A 17,593-nucleotide genomic window follows, 5' to 3' on the forward strand; every position below is an offset into this window, starting at 1 on the left:
GTAGGGACCGAGGGGGTCAGGTGGGCTTGTACTCTGGTGTCTAGCCCGTGATGTGCTGGTATTCTTAGCTTGCTAGCTCAAACAGAACTAGTGCATGCCTGTCTACCTGGACTGGGAGGCGTGCTCCCAGCTGCAGCACAAACATAGCTACTAAGAGGCAATGCCACGCCTAGTAGTTTCAATAGACCCAGGAGCGCTGCCAGTTTTTTTTGCGCTCTAGGCAGCGGAAGGTCCAACCCCGACAGAGGTGGCGGAAGGTCCCGCCCCTGAAATGTCACCCCCAACAGAGGCAGCGGAAGGTCCCACCCCCAAAATACCACCCACAACTGGGGCAGCCGAAGATCCGGCTGTTGAGGTCACCATCCCCCAAATGTTAGTGCCCTACACGACTGCCTAGGTCAACTAATGGGTTGTGCCGGCCCTGAATCGACCCACATTAGCTCACTTCTCCAGTCCTTGAACTGTATATCTGCATTATCAGCATATGGATTTAACACCCTTCCCTACGAAAACCTTATCACTATCTTACCTGCAACATTTCCTTCAAACAGCCTCACAATTCGTCATTGAACTCTGGGAGAGCCAAGTGAAGGTCAGCTTTTCCTTTTAACCAAAATGTTCTTTGTTCTCCCTTTCCCTGACAACAGAAAGAAGTGACGGTAGAGTTGTACAAAGAAATCTGGGCAGGGTGGGTGAATTCACATTGACTGTAAGTAGAGTTGGCCCAAACTAGGAATGTCTGGATTGTGGAATAATTTGGTATTTCAGAATTTGATTTTGTTCCAAATTTTTCAAAGGTTCCCCCAAACTGGAAATCTTGGGGAAAAAATTGTTTTGGCGATCTCCACATGTGGCGTTTTCAAAATGAAATAGGCTCCCTTGAACCATGGCCACCCCTAGGCATTCTGTCACCCAGGACAGAAAACATTTTCAGTGTCCCCCATACTCAAAAGATGCAATAAAAAAAACACCAAAAGACCAAAACAAAAATCAAACCAATTCCCTCCCTGCCTCCACGGATTTGGCACCTCCAAGTGCAATGATCCGGTGCCCCTCAGTGTCAGTGCTCAGGGCAGACATCCTGACCTCCCACCTCTAAGACCAGCCCTGCCTGAAACCATGGCTGCTACTTACTGAAATTCCTACTGTGCTTGTGAAATTGACATGAATGTTGATTTCAGTCAGTAGCTGCCTGGACTCCCAGGTTCTGTAGCTCCCAGGCAAGCCCACCACAGGAACTGCTTTGGGGCAGGAGACGCCAGGGCTTCCATTCTCCCTGACTACCTGGGTCCGAGAGTTGCCCACTTGGAAGCCCAGGGTCCCTGGCCCCAGCCACGAACCCTGGAACTCAAACCATTTTTGTCAAACATTTCAGATTTGAGAAATGGGTATTTTCCAATGAAACTGTTCCATTGGAAAACTTCTGACAAGCTCTAACTGTAAGGTCTTTGGAGCCGGAAGCATCTCTTGGTTATACCTTGGTACAGTGGCTAGCATGATGAGGCCACGGTCCCTTACTGGGGCCTCAAGGCACTCCAGCAACATAAGCAATAAAGAACAGTAATATCAACATAGAGCATGACAAGGTAGAAACCATACACAGGATCCAAGGATGTGAGACATGGAAAGGGCTGTGAAAGCACAAAGAATTCACATCGAGTCCTGTTTTTCTGGAATGCTTAATTCTAGTTTGCTAAGCACTGTCCTATATTAGGCAGATGGGTATCCTATACAAAACAATGGCGGTGTCTGATTTAAGTCACACCATAGTACTGAACACCTCCACATGTTTGTTGTTTTGTTTTTACACTGATGCATTAACATCAGTTCATATCCAGGAAAGCATATGTTCTGCATACATTGTACGACCTTGAAAATTCCTTCATATGCTGTCTAATACAATAGATCTACCTATTTGGCATGATAGGCTCCCATTCTGCACTCTCAATGTTCATACCTTTACTGTTATGGTCCCTCTTTCTTGCAAGTCATACCCGCCGATGGATTGCAAGGCATTAGCCGTAGTTGTGGAGACGTGGATTCGAAGAGCTACAGCAAAATAAATCTATTTACTTATTTTATAAATGTATATGACTGGCTGGCTGGAGAGTATAAACTAGTTAAAGAGGCAGGCTCAATCTCTTTAGAACCTAACGTTTAGCTTCCTAAAGGCTGTGTTTCATTTTTGGCCTGAATCTTTCCTCCTGTTCAGAAGGGTTTGTAATTAAGATTTAGGCTTTAGTCTGACTCCATTTAAAATGAAGTCACTTGATAGAAATGGTCTCCTGGGCAAAAGCACAGTGTTTATTATATAAACCTCAAACTTTCTCTTTTCATTTTGGGTATTGTAACATCCATGGCTATCTAGGTCCTCGCAGTTGTCACTACACTGCACAGTATGGTCATTCAGAGCTTCATGGCATCAGCGGGAAAGAAATGAGCAAGCAAAGACCTCTCCATGTAGCAGTATAGGGGTCTATGATGCACAGTCATGTGTGTCTGAGGGCAGTTACAAACCCACAAAACACCATGTTCATTTTAAATTCTTCAAAGGTTGAACATCCCAGCTGGTTGTGAAACATGAAACACTGTCACTGTGGATAGCAGTGGACAGAGCAATGAACTGGGACTCAGGACACCTGGGTTCTATTCCTGGCTCTGGCACAGGCCAGTTGGGTGAGCTTGGGCAAGTCACTTCACCTCTCCAACTCTCACTTCCCCCCACAGTAAAATAAGGATAATGATCCTGACCTCCTTTGTAAAGCGCTCTGAGATCTGCTGATGAAAAGCACCATATAAGAACTGGTGGTTGTTATCTGACAACAATGATCTCAGATGTAAGACACCCTCAGGGTTCATCAAACTGGGTTATCAGAGCATTGTATAGCAAAGGTTTGACACAAAAAATGTCAATTAACAATGGGTTAAGTGTAACACTGCCTCTATTTGTGGTTAAAAACAATTCCATGAAGGATGATTGCAAACCCATCGTAAATGGTACCTACGCAAACTGGTACTTTCCATCCTTGATGCTGTATTAACAGTGTCTCCAAACAGGCAGTACCGTGGCATTGTGATTCCCACCACTCCTGCAACAACAGGTCCTAAAGTACAAAACAAAGCACAAGTTATCAAGACAGAAAGTGTTATGCAAAGCAATTCTGCCCCGCACTGGGACTCCTGATTAGGCACTGGAGAAGCACTTTAAATGAAAGAGTGTCATAGTCTCCTATCTGGAGCCCAAGTATAGGTATGTGCAACTCCTAAATTCTAATCCCAGCTTTGATGCCAACTTCCATTTTTGACTTGCTCAACTGATGGCTTATTGTCTCAGTTCCCGCAACTGCGAACATGGCAACAATCCCTAGCTAATCTGACTGTTGCTATAAAAACTAACATGCATACAATTTCTAGCTCTGCCAGGGGCCTGCTGGGTAACCTTGGACAAATCACTTAGTCTCATTACTCATCTATAATGGGCATAATAATACTGACCTCTTTTGTAAGGCTCTTTATGATCAATGGAGGAAAAAGAGCTAGGGATTATTAAAACAGCATAGAAATGCTTAGTTGTGTTATTAGAACTGAGACATGTATGAAGATCAAAATATTTAGACAATTATTTCCCCAACCTTTGCAGTTGTCACTGAAACACCCTGAGAAAGGAACACTGAAATTGTCATAAGAATGGCCCTACTGGGTAAGACCAAAGGTCCATTTAGCCCAGTATCCTGCCTTCTGTCAGTGGCCAGTGCCAGGTGCCCCAGAGGAAATGAACAGAACAGGTCATCATCAAGTGATCCATCCTCCGTTGCTCATTCCCAGCTTCTGGCAAACAGAGGCTAGGGACACCATTCCAGCCCATCCTGGCTAATAGCCATTGATGGATCTATCATGCATGAATTTATCTAGTTCTTCTGTGAACCCTGTTATGGTCTTGGCCTTCATAACATCCTCTAGCAAGGAGTTCCACAGGTTGAAATACTTCCTTTTGTTTGTTTTAAACCTGCTGCCTATTAATTTCATTTGGTGACCCCTAGTTCTTGTGTTATGAGAAGGAGTAAATGACACTTCCTTTTCTACTGGGGAAGCTCAATGCAGCATATACCAGCAAGATCATTTAGAAGTACATTGTACAAATGTATAAAATCTACACCAGTCATGATTTTATAGACCTCTATCATATCTCCCCTTACCTATCTCTTTTCCAAGATGAAAAGTCCCAGTTTTATAAATATCTCCTCATACAGAAGCCGTTCCATATCCCTAATCATTTTTGTTGCCCTTTTCTGAACCTTTTCTAATTCCAATATGTCTTTTTCGAGATGGGGCAACCACATCTGCATGCAGTATTCAAGATGTGGGCACACCATGGATTTATATAGAGGCAACATGATATTTTCTGTCCTATTATCTATCCCTTTCTTAATTATTCCCAGCATTCTGTTCGCTTTTTTGACTGCTGCTGCACATTGAGTGGATGTTTTCAGAGAACTATCCACAATGACTTCAAGTTCTCTTTCTTGAGTGTTAACAGCTAATTTAGACCCCATCATTTTATAAGTATAATTGGGATTATGCTTTCCTGTCATGCTAAAGGAGACAAGTGGTCCATTTACAACAACATCCTGACTCCAACAGTATCAGATGCTTCAGAGTAAGCTTCAAAATGTTCTATAGCAGCAGGCAGTTGTGTAATAACCTGCTCATAAGGGAGATTTCTTCCTGATCTCTGTCAATTTGAGAACCTAGGCCTCCCATATCCCAGGTGACTGCCCTACATACACTGGGCCAAAAAGTTATAGGGCACATGGCCTTCTCTTCCATTTTTGCAGATGAAACTATTTTGCAAATTTTTGTCAAATTTTTTAATAAGTTTCATGTTGTCTGAAACTGCATGTTTTAACAAATAAACTATTCATCTGAAAAATTTTGCCCAGCTGTAGAAATTACAGCTCCAATGGTAGGTAATGTTACAAATCTAGGCCAGTATTTGTGAGATGACCTGGAATACATGCATTATCTTTTCAGGAAGAGTCCCACCACTGAAATGTACTTCTAAATCATCTTGCTGGTATATGCTGCATTGAGCTTCCCCACAAACTCTTCTGTCAGCATAGACTCCAAGCTGTGCCAGTATTGCTTGGATAGGAAATGAAAAGCACCAATTAAGAATGGAGATGTCATACTTTAGATGAGAACTAAAGCAGAAGCCCAACATTACTATAATCATTGTAAAATGTTTGCATAGCATTGTACATTTATTTACACAGTGATTTACAAAGACAGGAAAAAGCATTGTTAGAGCTTCTGAATGTCTTATATTAATGTTCTACATCTTGATAGAACCTTTCAACTACGGATCTCAGAGTTTAAAAATAGAAACTAATAAATCTCTCCAGCAATCCGTGAGGATACTGCATGTTAATATTGCCAGCTTGCTGATGGGAAAACTGAGATACAGAGCTGTTATGTAAGTAGCCAGCGTCAGACAGCAAGTCACAGCTGAGGTATGAAGAGAATCCGAAATTCCTAACTCCCTGTCTCATGCTGTAACTGCTCAATACGTGCTACAGTGAATTAAGGATGAACCCCATACCCGAGGTTAAAACAAACATTTGGCCACCCGTTCTTTACTCAGGCAAAAATCCAAATTAAGGTTGAGGGGAATTTTGGCTGAATTAGGACTGAAAGATAAGCCCCCTTAAAAAACATTCTCCTGGGTCATCTTAACCTGGTGCTTGACTCATCCTGAGGTGAATTACGAATTGAGGCAAACGTGAATTATGTATTTGTGGCTCAATTTATATGGACCGAGAACAAATCTCAGTATCGGAAGCAGGTGAGACTCACGCTACTTACCTGTGTTAATGCCAATCCGCAGCTTCAGCTTCTCTTCGGGCATGTGCCCTATCTTGAAAGGGATCATTGCACTGAGGAAGTGCAAAGACATTGTAGCAATTTCCTCAACATGCTTCATTCCATTGCGGATGGGAAGGCCACTGGCAACCATGTAGGCATCTCCAATTGTTTCAACCTGTAGCATGGAAAACAAAGCACTTAGGCAGCACATTACGTGTCTGGGGCACAGGGCAAATAATAGCCAATATTAGAGACAGTGCAAACTAGCGGACTAAGCTTAAACCGGCAGTTAAGATCTTCTACATTCTAGTCATGGTTCTGCCACTGATTGTACTCAACCATCAGCAATTGGAACAGTATCAAGTCAGTGATATTACTGGGCTTTGGATGCAAGTGACGACAGAGAGGGGAGTCTGACTGTGTGAGTACTCACTCTCTCTCTCCAGGAAACTTCCCTTGACTTTGATAGAAGTTCTGCAAACACACTGCTTGCAGGAATGGGCCCAGCAACTGTGCTGCCTGAGAACCAGGGGAGCAGCGTGTCTCACCTTGTATACATCATACGTTTTAATGATGTTATCGAACAGGCTATACAGGTCATTCAGGAGATTAACCACTTGCAGGGGGTTGCTGAGAGAACACAAATTGGTGAATCCAACAATATCTGAGAAGAAGACGGTCACGGAATCAAAACTCTCAGGCTCCACAGATTTCCCAGCAATAAGCTGCTCTCTGATAAAGCTGAGACAAGAGGAGAAAGTGATTATTTCCTTTATGTTTGTTTACTTGCTCTCTCTCTCCCTCCCCCTCAGAATAGATCCATTTGGCCTTAACGTCCTGCATGTTTGGGAAACACACCAGGGAAGTACCTGTTTAAAGTACTTTTAAGCCTGCCTTAAAAATCCCCAAGCCAGATTCAATGTGGATTTACACCAGCATCCACTTTGGCAAAAGGTCCCCAGATTAAAGCATCTACTGGAGGGAAAGAGGGTGCAACAGAGAAAAGTGGCCACTTGCCAGAGAGGTGTGTGAGGGTGAAGGTCAGTGGAGCACAAGAAGTTGATGGCATGAAATGCATTTTAAAATAATGCTGGTTGGCCTGGATTCAGCCTAGACCTACAAAATATTTGACAAGGAGTAAGGGAGCTGGCACGCTAAGACCACAGCATATGTTGAACAGTTCAGTCTGATTGTTTCCTACTGCTTCTCGTGTCTGGTGTACCCGGCTATAGTCCTTTGTCTTAGACTGTCAGCAATTCGGGGAACAGTCTTTTTGTTCTAGGTTTCTACAACATCTAGAACAATGGGCCCCTGGTCCCTGACTGGAGCTTCTAGGCACTATCACAATATAACGAATAATAATTCATTGCTTAATTACCATTCATTAGTTAGAGCTTGAGGCTGTACTACCAATGTTTAAGGGACTATAGTACTTTGCAACGCATTCTGAGATAGAGCCTTTCATACTCTGCATGTCTTGCACCAAATTCTATTGTCGACAAATCAAAGTTGTTTGATTACCTGGGCAACATTGCTGACAAAAGTTTATCTGTCTTTTTCTTCTCTGCCACCAACTGGGCTGTCCTTTCTTCCACCACATCCTCCAAGTGATTGGCATACTTTTCCAGTTTGTTTACCATGTTATCCAAGATGCTGATGTGGCTAATGGAATTGTTCAAACAAATATTGTTTTTAATTTACATAATAGCACGAAGTAATACAAAATATTGATGGGAATTGTATTCCACTTCCATCAAAGATCCCCTCTAGCATCTAGAGTTCATGGGGGAGAAATGACTTCTGATACTTGGCTACTCCCCATTATGGGCCTTTCATCAGATCTCATAATTTAACTTGGATAAGAAATATCCATGGAGACTATACATGCTGCACATAGTGTTAGTACTGACCCAAGGCCCCCACATAGTCTTTGGGAGCATTGTGCCACCAGAAGGAACAATTTTCAGATGAAACATCAAATCAAAGTCTCTTACAAGACTCAAAGTGCTATCCTGGCATCCCAGCCAAATTCCGCTGTGGATAATTATATGCTAACTACTTAAAGATATCATCAACTTAAATATATTTTTATCTGATTTTTTTTACATACTTATTACTGGTAACACTTAAGATACTGTAAGTGGAAAAGATTAGAGCATAAACTGCCCGTTTTGTTCAGTCTATTTTGTATAGCCCACAGTTTCCCCCATGTGGGTCTTTCACTCAAGAGAGGAAAGAAAAACATTTCACCACTAGGAAATACGTGATTGCAAAAATGCAAATGTTGACAAGGAGGAGCTACAGTACTTGGAAACAACTTTAAACTCTTTTCTAAAAACTGACTAGATTTCAAGTTAACTACATCTATTTAACCTCCCATCCCATCCCTCAGCTGTGGTTTCAGCTGGACATTATTCATACAATCACAGAAATGAAGGGCTGGAAATGGAAGTCATCTAGTCCATCCCTTTGTGATGAACCATGACAAAGTAATCTAGACCATCCCTGACAGGTGTTTGTCCAACCTCCAGTGATGGGATTCCACAATTTCTCTTGGAAGTCTAGTCCAGAATTTTACTATCCTTATAGTCTGAAAGGTGAGATATTGGGAAAATCTAAGTCTTTATCTTCCTGTTCTAAACTGCAGTGGTGCTGTGGGCTGTTAAACTCCATCTCTGATGCAGCTGCATTTCAGCCATGTATGAGTAATCCCTATGTAATGGATGCTACCTATAAAACACTTTGGGAGCCTCCTGGATGAAAAGCACAATGTATATCTGGTATCATTCTCAGACAGGTAAGAGAAACTCACCCTTCGGGGCTTGCATCTCTTAACCCTCTCTTCACAGAGGAGAATGTTGGCCTTCTCGCTGGATCTTCATCCCAGCAAGTTCTAAGCATTGAAATGATCCTTTCACTGCATTTCTCTGTTGACAGGGATGGCCGCAGTGGGACGAGCCCAGTTGGGTCCATGAGTCGGTTTATTATCTCTGTATTTAGCAAATGTGATCAATCAGGATTTGAGTCTATTAATTATTTTAGTGTCCCTAACTTTGGAGCAAATTGTCCTGGTCCTTAATGCGGGAGTCTGAGAGGAGGAAAAACAGAGTGCATGGAGCTTCCTTTTCTCTTATGCACCTCACATAAGGGTCAGAGCAAATCAGTCTTTCACCTGGATGACCTTAGGGTCTGCTTCTTCTATGCAATCCATGCAGCTGGCCAGTTTCAAAGGAGGAAGCCATTCGGACCATCCTACAGGTACAGTGTTCACACGTCCTGGAGCGCTGGGGAAATTGTGCCTCCAAAGCTACAGGCTAAATCTGTCTCTATAGATGAATGCTTTCTCCTCTTAGGGTACGTCTACACTACCCACCAGATCGGCGGGCAGCAATCAATCCAGCGGAGGTCGATTTATCACGTCTAGTCTAGACATGATATATTGACCCCTGAGCTCTCTCCCATTGACTCCAGTACTCCACCACCGCAAGAGGCACAGGTGGAGTCGACAGGGTGGGGGGCCGATGGTGAGTAGGTCTAAGTACATCAACTTCAGCTACATTATTCACGTAGCTGAAGTTGTGTAACTTAGATCGATCCCCCCCACCAAGTGTAGAGGAGGCCTCAGATACAGGGATTTCAGGGTGTAGTTGTAGTAACTTGGCACATGCCATAATACTGCAGGCTGCTGAGTAGCTCCAACATGCGACTGGTGTGGTGTTTTCATTGGTACTATGTTCAGCTGAACAATTACTACACTTCAGTTCGCTGTGATTAATTTAATTTGCACATAAAGTCAGATTAAAAGGTGCCTAGAGCCCTATTATCTGAACAGAATAGACAACATGGAATTTATAATAGAAGGTCAAACAAGAGAAGTTTTCCTGTGAGTAATGCACTTCAAGGAGATACTATATGTGGGCTATAGGAGTTTGTGGGAGATGACAGCTGCTGCTGTATTTGAAACAAAGCTAAACATAAAGCAACTGTTTGTTTTTTCTTATAAAGCAGGAAGCAAAGAGAATTAGTGACAGGAAATCAAGACAGGGTTAGGCAACCAGTTTGGAACACTTGCTCAGATTAAGTTCTAAATTCTTATGATTTATTAGGCAAAATTGCCAAATCACTTAAAACATATATACAGTTAAGCTTGCGTGACGTTCCAAAGACTTATCAGGCAGATAGTTAAGCGATACAATGATCTGCCTATACTCGTTCATAATGTTCAGAGTACAAAAATTCTCTTGCATCTCAAGGGTGCATCTAGTCTGCAAATTAAAGGTGTGTTCCTAACTCGGAGTAGCTAACTGGCTCTGGCTAATCTGGGTTAAAATAACATTAAAGAGATGGCAGCAGAGGTTAAAGCTTCTACGGGAATCTGGGGTTGAACACAACCTATTAACCTGAATTAACGGAATCTTCACTGCTATTTAAACTACAGTTACCTAACCTGGGTCACAGCTAATCTGAATTTTAAAACACATTTTATTTGCAGTGAAGACCTACTACATTTAGGGTAACTCTAGGATACAAAAATGTGCTTCACAAACCGTCTGGAAATGTAGTACAAAGAGAAGAACAAAGTTCTACCTTCTGCTTCCTTGTTCAGGTCTTGGAACGGCCCATCCTCATTGTTATAAATCAGCTCCCTCATAATTATAGCAAAGCTGTAGACATCCCCCTTTTGGGTCCCATGGAATGGAAATTCCCCCATCCTGAGCAGTTCTGGGGCTGTCCAATAGAGATCTACAAGGCAAAATAGGAAACAGCAAGGAAACCTGTGCTCCAGCTGGGATAAACTCATCATCGGCAAAGAACAGGCTAGACAGCCTTTTAAAATTCTGAACACAATATGAAATGGTTTGTGCTTTTATAGCATCGTCCAACTGAGGATTTCTCTGCCATTTGCAGGCACTCATTCATCCACACAACACCACGGCCTGGTAGCTAGCTAGAGAGATGCAGGCAGAAGCAAGGGCACTCCTTCCTCCCCAGTGGCAGCAAGACCCCCTTTGGGAGAATAGGGGTAAAAGCAGAGAATGAGCTCCCAGCAGCTGGGAGGGGAAGGCCCACATGTGGAGTCCTCTGTCAGGGTCACAGAGTGGCATAAATGAAGCATACCCAGCTCCCCTGTGCTAGAACAGGATCTCCCAGTTCAACCAACTAGGAGGGGAGAGCAGCACCTGCAGCCATAAAGAGCCAGGCTGTCTGGAAGCGGGTGTCAGGAGCAGCAGGCAGTTCCCTGTGAAAGGCTGCCAGAGCCCCCCAGGAGGCAGGGCAGTGGGAACCCACAGGGGGGTGGGGGAAGGGAGGTAGGGCCTCCAGGGAGAAAGCGCTGGGAGGTGGTGCTCTGTTAAAAGGGGGTGGGGGGTCTGAGTAAGGCAAAGGTGGAAATCCCCTGGCAGCTGTAGCCCAGAATGGACTGAGGAACTGTTGTGGGATTTGTTTGCCTACATTTGAGAAATAAAACTGTGCCTGGAAAGATACTCTGAGTGTGGTAGCAAGGCCTTTGTGGGTTGGGAAGAAGCCAACACATTGTATCTCAGAGAATGCAGGCAGACGAATCATGGAATCTACTGAAGCCTCAGGGTTCCACAATCATTCTGTAGCCTGGGATGGAGAATTTCACAGCATGACTCCTCAAAGCTGTGGCCTTTGGAGTAAGCACCCTGTTCAGATGCATGAGGTGGTTAACACATCTCAGAGCTATTGTTTCAGCCACCTGCAGACTCAGGCAGACTTCACTACATCAGTTGCACATGAGTCACATTTTCAAGCTTTTCTTTGCAACTATAAAGGCTAGAATGGAGGGGGGGTTCTCTTTCTTTTCTTTTCTTTTTTTTTAAAGAATAAAGGCAGCAATTCTCCTGTAATGAAATGATTCCAGAACCTGGGGCTCTAGGCACAGGTCTATAAGAACATAAGAATGGCCATAGTGGGTCAGACCAAAGATCTATCTATCCCAGTATCCTGTCGTTTGTCAGTGGCCAGTGCCAGGTGCCCCAGAGGAAATGAACAGAACAGGTAATCATCAAGTGATCCAGCCCCTGGTGCCCATTACCAGCTTCTGGCAAACAGAGGCTAAGGACACCATTCCTGCCCATCCTGGCTAATAGCCATTGATGGACCTATCCTCCATGAATTTATCTAGTTCTTTTGTGAACCCTATTATAGTCTTGGCCTTCACAACTTCCTCGGGCAAATAGTTCCACAGGTTGGCTGTGCATTGTGTGAAGAAATACTTCCTTTTGTTTGTTTTAAACCTGCTGCCTATTAATTTCATTTGGTGACCCCTAGTTCTTGTGTTATGAGAAAGAGTAAATAACACTTCCTTATCTACTTTCTCCACACCAGTCATGACTATGTCGACCTCAATCATATCCCACCATAGTCATCTTTTTCCTCCCAAGCTTAGAAGTCCCTGTTTTATTAATCTCTCCTCATACGGAAGCCGTTCCATACCCCTAATAATTTTTGTTGCCCTTTTTGGAACGTTTTCCAATTCCAATATATCTTTTTTTGAGATGAGGTGACTACACCTGCACACAGTATTCAAGATGTGAGCGTGCCATGAATTTATATAGAGGCCATATGATATTTTCTGTCTTATTATCTATCCCTTTCTTAATGATTCCCAACATTCTGTTTGCTTTTTTGACTGCCATTGCACACTGAGTGGATGTTTTCAGAGAACAATCCACAATGACTCCAAGATCTCTTTCTTGAACGGTAACAGCTAATTTAGACCCCATAATTTTATATGTATAGTTGGGATTATGGTTTCCAATGTGTATTACTTGGCATTTACCAACATTGATAAATGTCTACAGCATTTATGTCTTATTTCATCCACCGCTACTGACCAAAAACTATTCAACAAAATTATTCAACAAACATTTTCAAACAACAAATAAATTGTAGAAAATCATAAGTTGCTCAAAGACAATTATTGAGCAAAATAGAGACCAAAACTGATCATATGCATTATTTGCTGCTATTTGCTCATCTATATGCAGCGTTACTGGAATAAAAAAAAAATCAACCCTCTGTAATTTCCAAAAGCTGTGTTCCAATCATCAATATTCAAAGAGGTGTTGTAGATAAAATGTGTGTGAAGACCAGTATGAAGGAAAGCATCCGCTCGAGGAATCCATCAATCATTGTTTTGGTGCATCCCTTGTGCTTGTAATTCTTGTATAACCCTCTTACCTGCATAGCTGGTATTTTTCTCAGTAATTACTCGGTATTTCTTTCCGTACTTAAACTCCCATAGCCCAAATCCACACAGTTTCACTTGCATGCGACTATCCACCAAACAGTTAGTAGGTTTCAGATTTCCATGGGAGTTCAATGAGCTTCTGTGAAGAAACAACATCCCCTACAAAAACAGGGACAGTGTGACTATAGAGTGGTGGCTATAGAAGCACCAAGTAGAGTAAAATACCCCCAACGGAATGACGGGATCAAATTTTGGCTGTCAGTGCAAGAAACAGCAAGTGTAACCAGCTCTTGGCTCAGTTGGTTCTGGTCAGAAACGCCAGGGCATTTGTCCCTAAAACTCATTGTATCTATGCTAGTCTTTTTTTCCATGACATTGTCCAGGCTATTTGTAGCAAAGGTCTGCTTTGGTCAAAGACTTCGAGAAACCTACTAGTCATGCCCACACTTTGTCTGGATAGCCACATTCTCTATCACTGCTACTGTTGTCTTCATTCCTTCCACTCACTCAGGCCTTATGTTAGGCCCTGATCCTGGACATTGTTTCCATATGGACAAATCCCTTTGCCCACATGGAATCACTGCCCTCTCTACCTAGATGTCTTGGGTATTTAATATGGTCCCTGTGACAGACTGACAATATCATGCAATACCCTGGACAAACCGGATGGAATGAAGATAAACTTTCCTGAATTAAGTTAAACCTTATGGAGTTTGGTTTGATATTTTGGGGGCCCGTTTTATTAAAAATGCAACTGTGTTATTGTGGAATTGTATATAACTCTTCTTGGAATACGGGGATGGTAATATATTTCCTCTGGTTACTGAAACCGTCTGGTGGGGTCCACATATATGAGTTCAAACTGGATCCTCCTGGGACCATCAGGCAAAGAAAAGATTTTTGGTAAAATAGCCTGTTTTCAGATAGGCTCAGGGCACTATTTCTGATCCAGCAAACAGACGGGACCCCCGCTCTAAGAAGACCCCAATTCTTAGGGAAGGTTTGGAGAAACTTGGCATGCTGAGGGCCCAGCCCCAAAAGACTGCATGCTTGTTCTGAGCTAAAGCTATGATGAACTTGGTACCACAAGGAAACCCGTTGGGCGCATAGATGCTGGAACTAGGAGTGCTGCCGCACCCCCCAGCTTGAAGTGGTTTCCAACACATACAGGGTTTACAGTTTGGTTCAATGGCTCTCAGCACTCCCATTATACAAATTGTTCCAGCCCCCTGCTTGGACAGAGTAGTGAAGGATTGTTCCTACCAGAGCCCATGTTGGGGTAGGGGTGATCTCTGGTAAGCTTGTTGGCATGCGTGTAGGTTCTTGTATTGATTTTAATATGTTTTCTCTGTAATGCTTTTACCTTGAGACTCAAACAGACTTGCTTAGAAAGAGCTGTGCAGTAACGTATAACTGTAGGCAGTCGTACTGCTAACCGTCTCTGAAGACAAAGCAAGCAGGCCTGCTTGGGCCGTTTGTCTCTGCTGGGAATAACACAATATAGTCATGGGACTGTGCAGCCTGGAAGTACCCCAGTCAGCCGAGAGTGACAGGTGAAGGAGAGGGGAGCTGGAAACCTGACAGTGCGTACCCTTGCTGGACCACTGCAGAGAAATACAGGTGCGGTTGCTCTGAAATGTGACACTCTCCATCACAATAGTATGTGAGCCCCTCACAGTCTTTATTGTATTTATCCTGACAACACCCTTGTGAGGTAAGGAAGTACTATTATCCCTATATGGACGGAGCACTGAGAAACAGAGACTTAGGCCCAAAATTTTACAGGTATTTAGGCATTGTGGCACTCAACATTGTAATGCCCAGCTGATTTAGGAGCCTGTCTTGTTTGCAAAAGGGATTTAGGTGCTTAGAGCCTAAATACCATTGTAAGACTCTTAAGTGCCTAAATCACTGTTGAAAACAAGACAGACTCCTAATCAGTTAGATATTGTGACACTGAGCACCACAATGCCTTTAAAAATCTAGCCTAGGTGACTTGCCCAAGATCATATTGGAGAGTCTGTAGCAGAGATCGGAAATGAACCTCTCTCTCCTACATCCTAGACTTATGCCCTAATCATTGGACCAAAACTTTAGATTACAAACTCCTCAGGGCAGGCACTTATTTCTACTGTGTGTTTGTACAGCACCTAACACAAGGGAGCCCCAATTCAGAGAGGCCTTTTTACACTGCTGTCACACAAACAAATCATTTTACTAGCATTTTTCATTCATTCCTTACTGAAGAAGAAAATTAATGAGGAATGAATTAGAATGGTGTGGCCTGTTCCTTTGGATGTGGCCATACTCCTTCCTGCCTGCCTTGGGAGCATGAGCACCTCAACAGGGGGACAGTCCCTTCACTTCCACAAACCAGACAAAGGCATGTAAGGAAATATTTGCCAGGTCCAGGCGAATAAAGCCAGGTTACAAAAGTGGCTACGTGAGTCACGGGACATGCACTACGGGTCTTCAAGTAAATGACCGACAAGTATCAGAAAGGGAAGCTGTATCATTTGCTAATCTTTCTCCCTTTCTCCTCACTCCCATCTTGTGTCTTAATAACACACACAAACCAGAATAGGACTTTAACAACAAAATCGGAATGGTAAGAGCTGCCACTCAACATTGAATTCCTTCCCTCCCCCCTATTTAGTAGCATCTATAAATTTTCAAGCAAAGCTGTATGTAGTAAATACATAATAACAGCCATACTCCAACCCTGGAGCACCCATGGAGTCAGTGCCTCCCCCCCAGCTTGCCTCCTTACTTGAATATTGGGACAAATGGCATCCCAATTGTACATTGATTGGAATATGGGACAAAGGGTTAAATATCAGGCCATCTGGTCACCCTAATGCCAGGTGCCCCAGAGGGAATGAACAGAACAGGTAATCATCAAGTGATCCATCCCCTGTTGCCCATTCCAGCTTCTGGCAAACAGAGGCTGGGGACACCATCCCTGTCCATCCTAGCTAATAGTCATTGATGAACCTGTCCTCCATGAAAGTATCTAGTTCTTTTTTGAATGGCCAGTCCGGTCCTGAAGAGCTTACAATGTCAAACAATTTTCACAAAACTTTAGAACTTTTTACATTTTATTTTTAACTGTCCACCCCCCTTTTTTCCTATGTGTAACAAATGTTTAATTTGGGGTTTGTTTAATGGTGTAAGCATAGGTCACTGCAACAGAACTCCCAAATTAATGAAATAAATACAAGCAATAAAATAAGGATAATTTGCAATAACAACTTCCTCAACCCCCTATCAAATGTAAACCCAACACTTCCATCTGGCTCCAATGGGATAGTATGTTATTCTCATTTTTGTCTCTGACATATTCAAAGTCCAGAGCAATAAGTGTTTCTAGTCTCCATAACTTTTTAAATAAGGTTTTCTATCAAAAAACAATTCAATGTCATACTCACATTGACTATATCATAGGCGAGAGAGAGTTTGAATACCCAATCCAATTCAATATCAGAGTTCAAAATGTCCTGAAAAACAAAAACGTTCAGAATGACATTGGACTGAATCTCATCAGACTGAGATGCAGTGGGCACATGGAACTGAACTCAGCCTATTTGCTCTGTGAAAGTTTATTGGAAATGGAAAAGTTATTTCCTAATACATGTGTATGGGTCTCCAAATCAGCAGTTGCTGAGAATAGTCTGCATGTATCACTTTTGGGCAAGTGGCAATTACAAACTTGATGCAATATTTACATACAAATTCTGTAGAGCTTTATTACACACTAAATTACAGAAGCTGGGAAGGAGTGACAGGGGATGGATCACTTGATGATTACCTGTTCTGTTCATTCTCTCTGGGGCACCTGGCACTGGCTACCGTTGGAAGCAGGGCAGGCTCCAGGGGCTTTGCCGCCCCAAGAAGCCAAAAAAAAGAAAAAGCCGTGATTGTGATCTGCGGTAATTCAGCGGGAGGTCCTTTGCTCCGATCAGGAGTGAGAGACCCTCCACTGAATTGCCACCAAATAGCTGGACATGCTGCCCCTCTCCGGAGAAGCCGCCCCAAGCACCTGCTTGCTAAGCTGGTGCCTGGAGCCGGCCCTGGTTGGAAGACAAGATACTGGGCTAGATGGACCCTTGGTCTGACCCAATAGGGCCATTCTTATGTTTTATGTAATAAGCTGAGGAAATAAGATGTTTCTTGGTAAATAAGATGTCTTAATACTCACTGCCTCTGTGGTGTAATGTCTCTATTTTTTTAATTGTTCTTCAGGGTGCTATTCCGCTTCTCATATATAGTATTCACAAAATGGTTGCACATCAGAGAGAACTGAACACTAAAGCAATGAAGACACATAGGAGTAGGAAGGGACATGTGCACTAGAAGTCCTAGCTATTAGAAGCCAGGAAAGACCTGATATCAACAGAGCCAAGAGTAGGCAGCAAAAACAGCTAACAAAAAAAAAGGGGGGGGAAATATCAGTCCTGGCTGACCTGGCTAGAGCTCAGAACAGCTCTTTTGCAAGCTCTCTTACAAGTCAACCCT

The 17,593-nt window shown here is 43.0% G+C and overlaps 1 protein-coding gene across 1 annotated transcript in view; it reads right to left on the minus strand.

The window, feature by feature from the left end:
- Window positions 1–553: 553 nt before the first annotated feature.
- LOC115654504 (guanylate cyclase 2G-like) overlaps window positions 554–17,593 on the minus strand; it is a 33,581-nt gene continuing 16,541 nt past the window's right edge. The window contains exons 13-22 of the mRNA XM_030568860.1: window positions 16,507–16,575; window positions 13,069–13,237; window positions 10,450–10,605; window positions 8,675–8,852; window positions 7,384–7,524; window positions 6,411–6,603; window positions 5,863–6,037; window positions 3,006–3,104; window positions 1,958–2,049; window positions 554–637 (exon numbers count right to left, since the gene is read on the minus strand). Coding sequence (XP_030424720.1) covers window positions 554–637; window positions 1,958–2,049; window positions 3,006–3,104; window positions 5,863–6,037; window positions 6,411–6,603; window positions 7,384–7,524; window positions 8,675–8,852; window positions 10,450–10,605; window positions 13,069–13,237; window positions 16,507–16,575 — 1,356 coding nt within the window. The remainder of the gene's footprint in view (window positions 638–1,957; window positions 2,050–3,005; window positions 3,105–5,862; window positions 6,038–6,410; window positions 6,604–7,383; window positions 7,525–8,674; window positions 8,853–10,449; window positions 10,606–13,068; window positions 13,238–16,506; window positions 16,576–17,593) is intronic.

This window comes from Gopherus evgoodei, chromosome 7 (assembly GCF_007399415.2).
Source record: "Gopherus evgoodei ecotype Sinaloan lineage chromosome 7, rGopEvg1_v1.p, whole genome shotgun sequence".
Classification (NCBI taxonomy): Eukaryota; Metazoa; Chordata; order Testudines; family Testudinidae; genus Gopherus; species Gopherus evgoodei.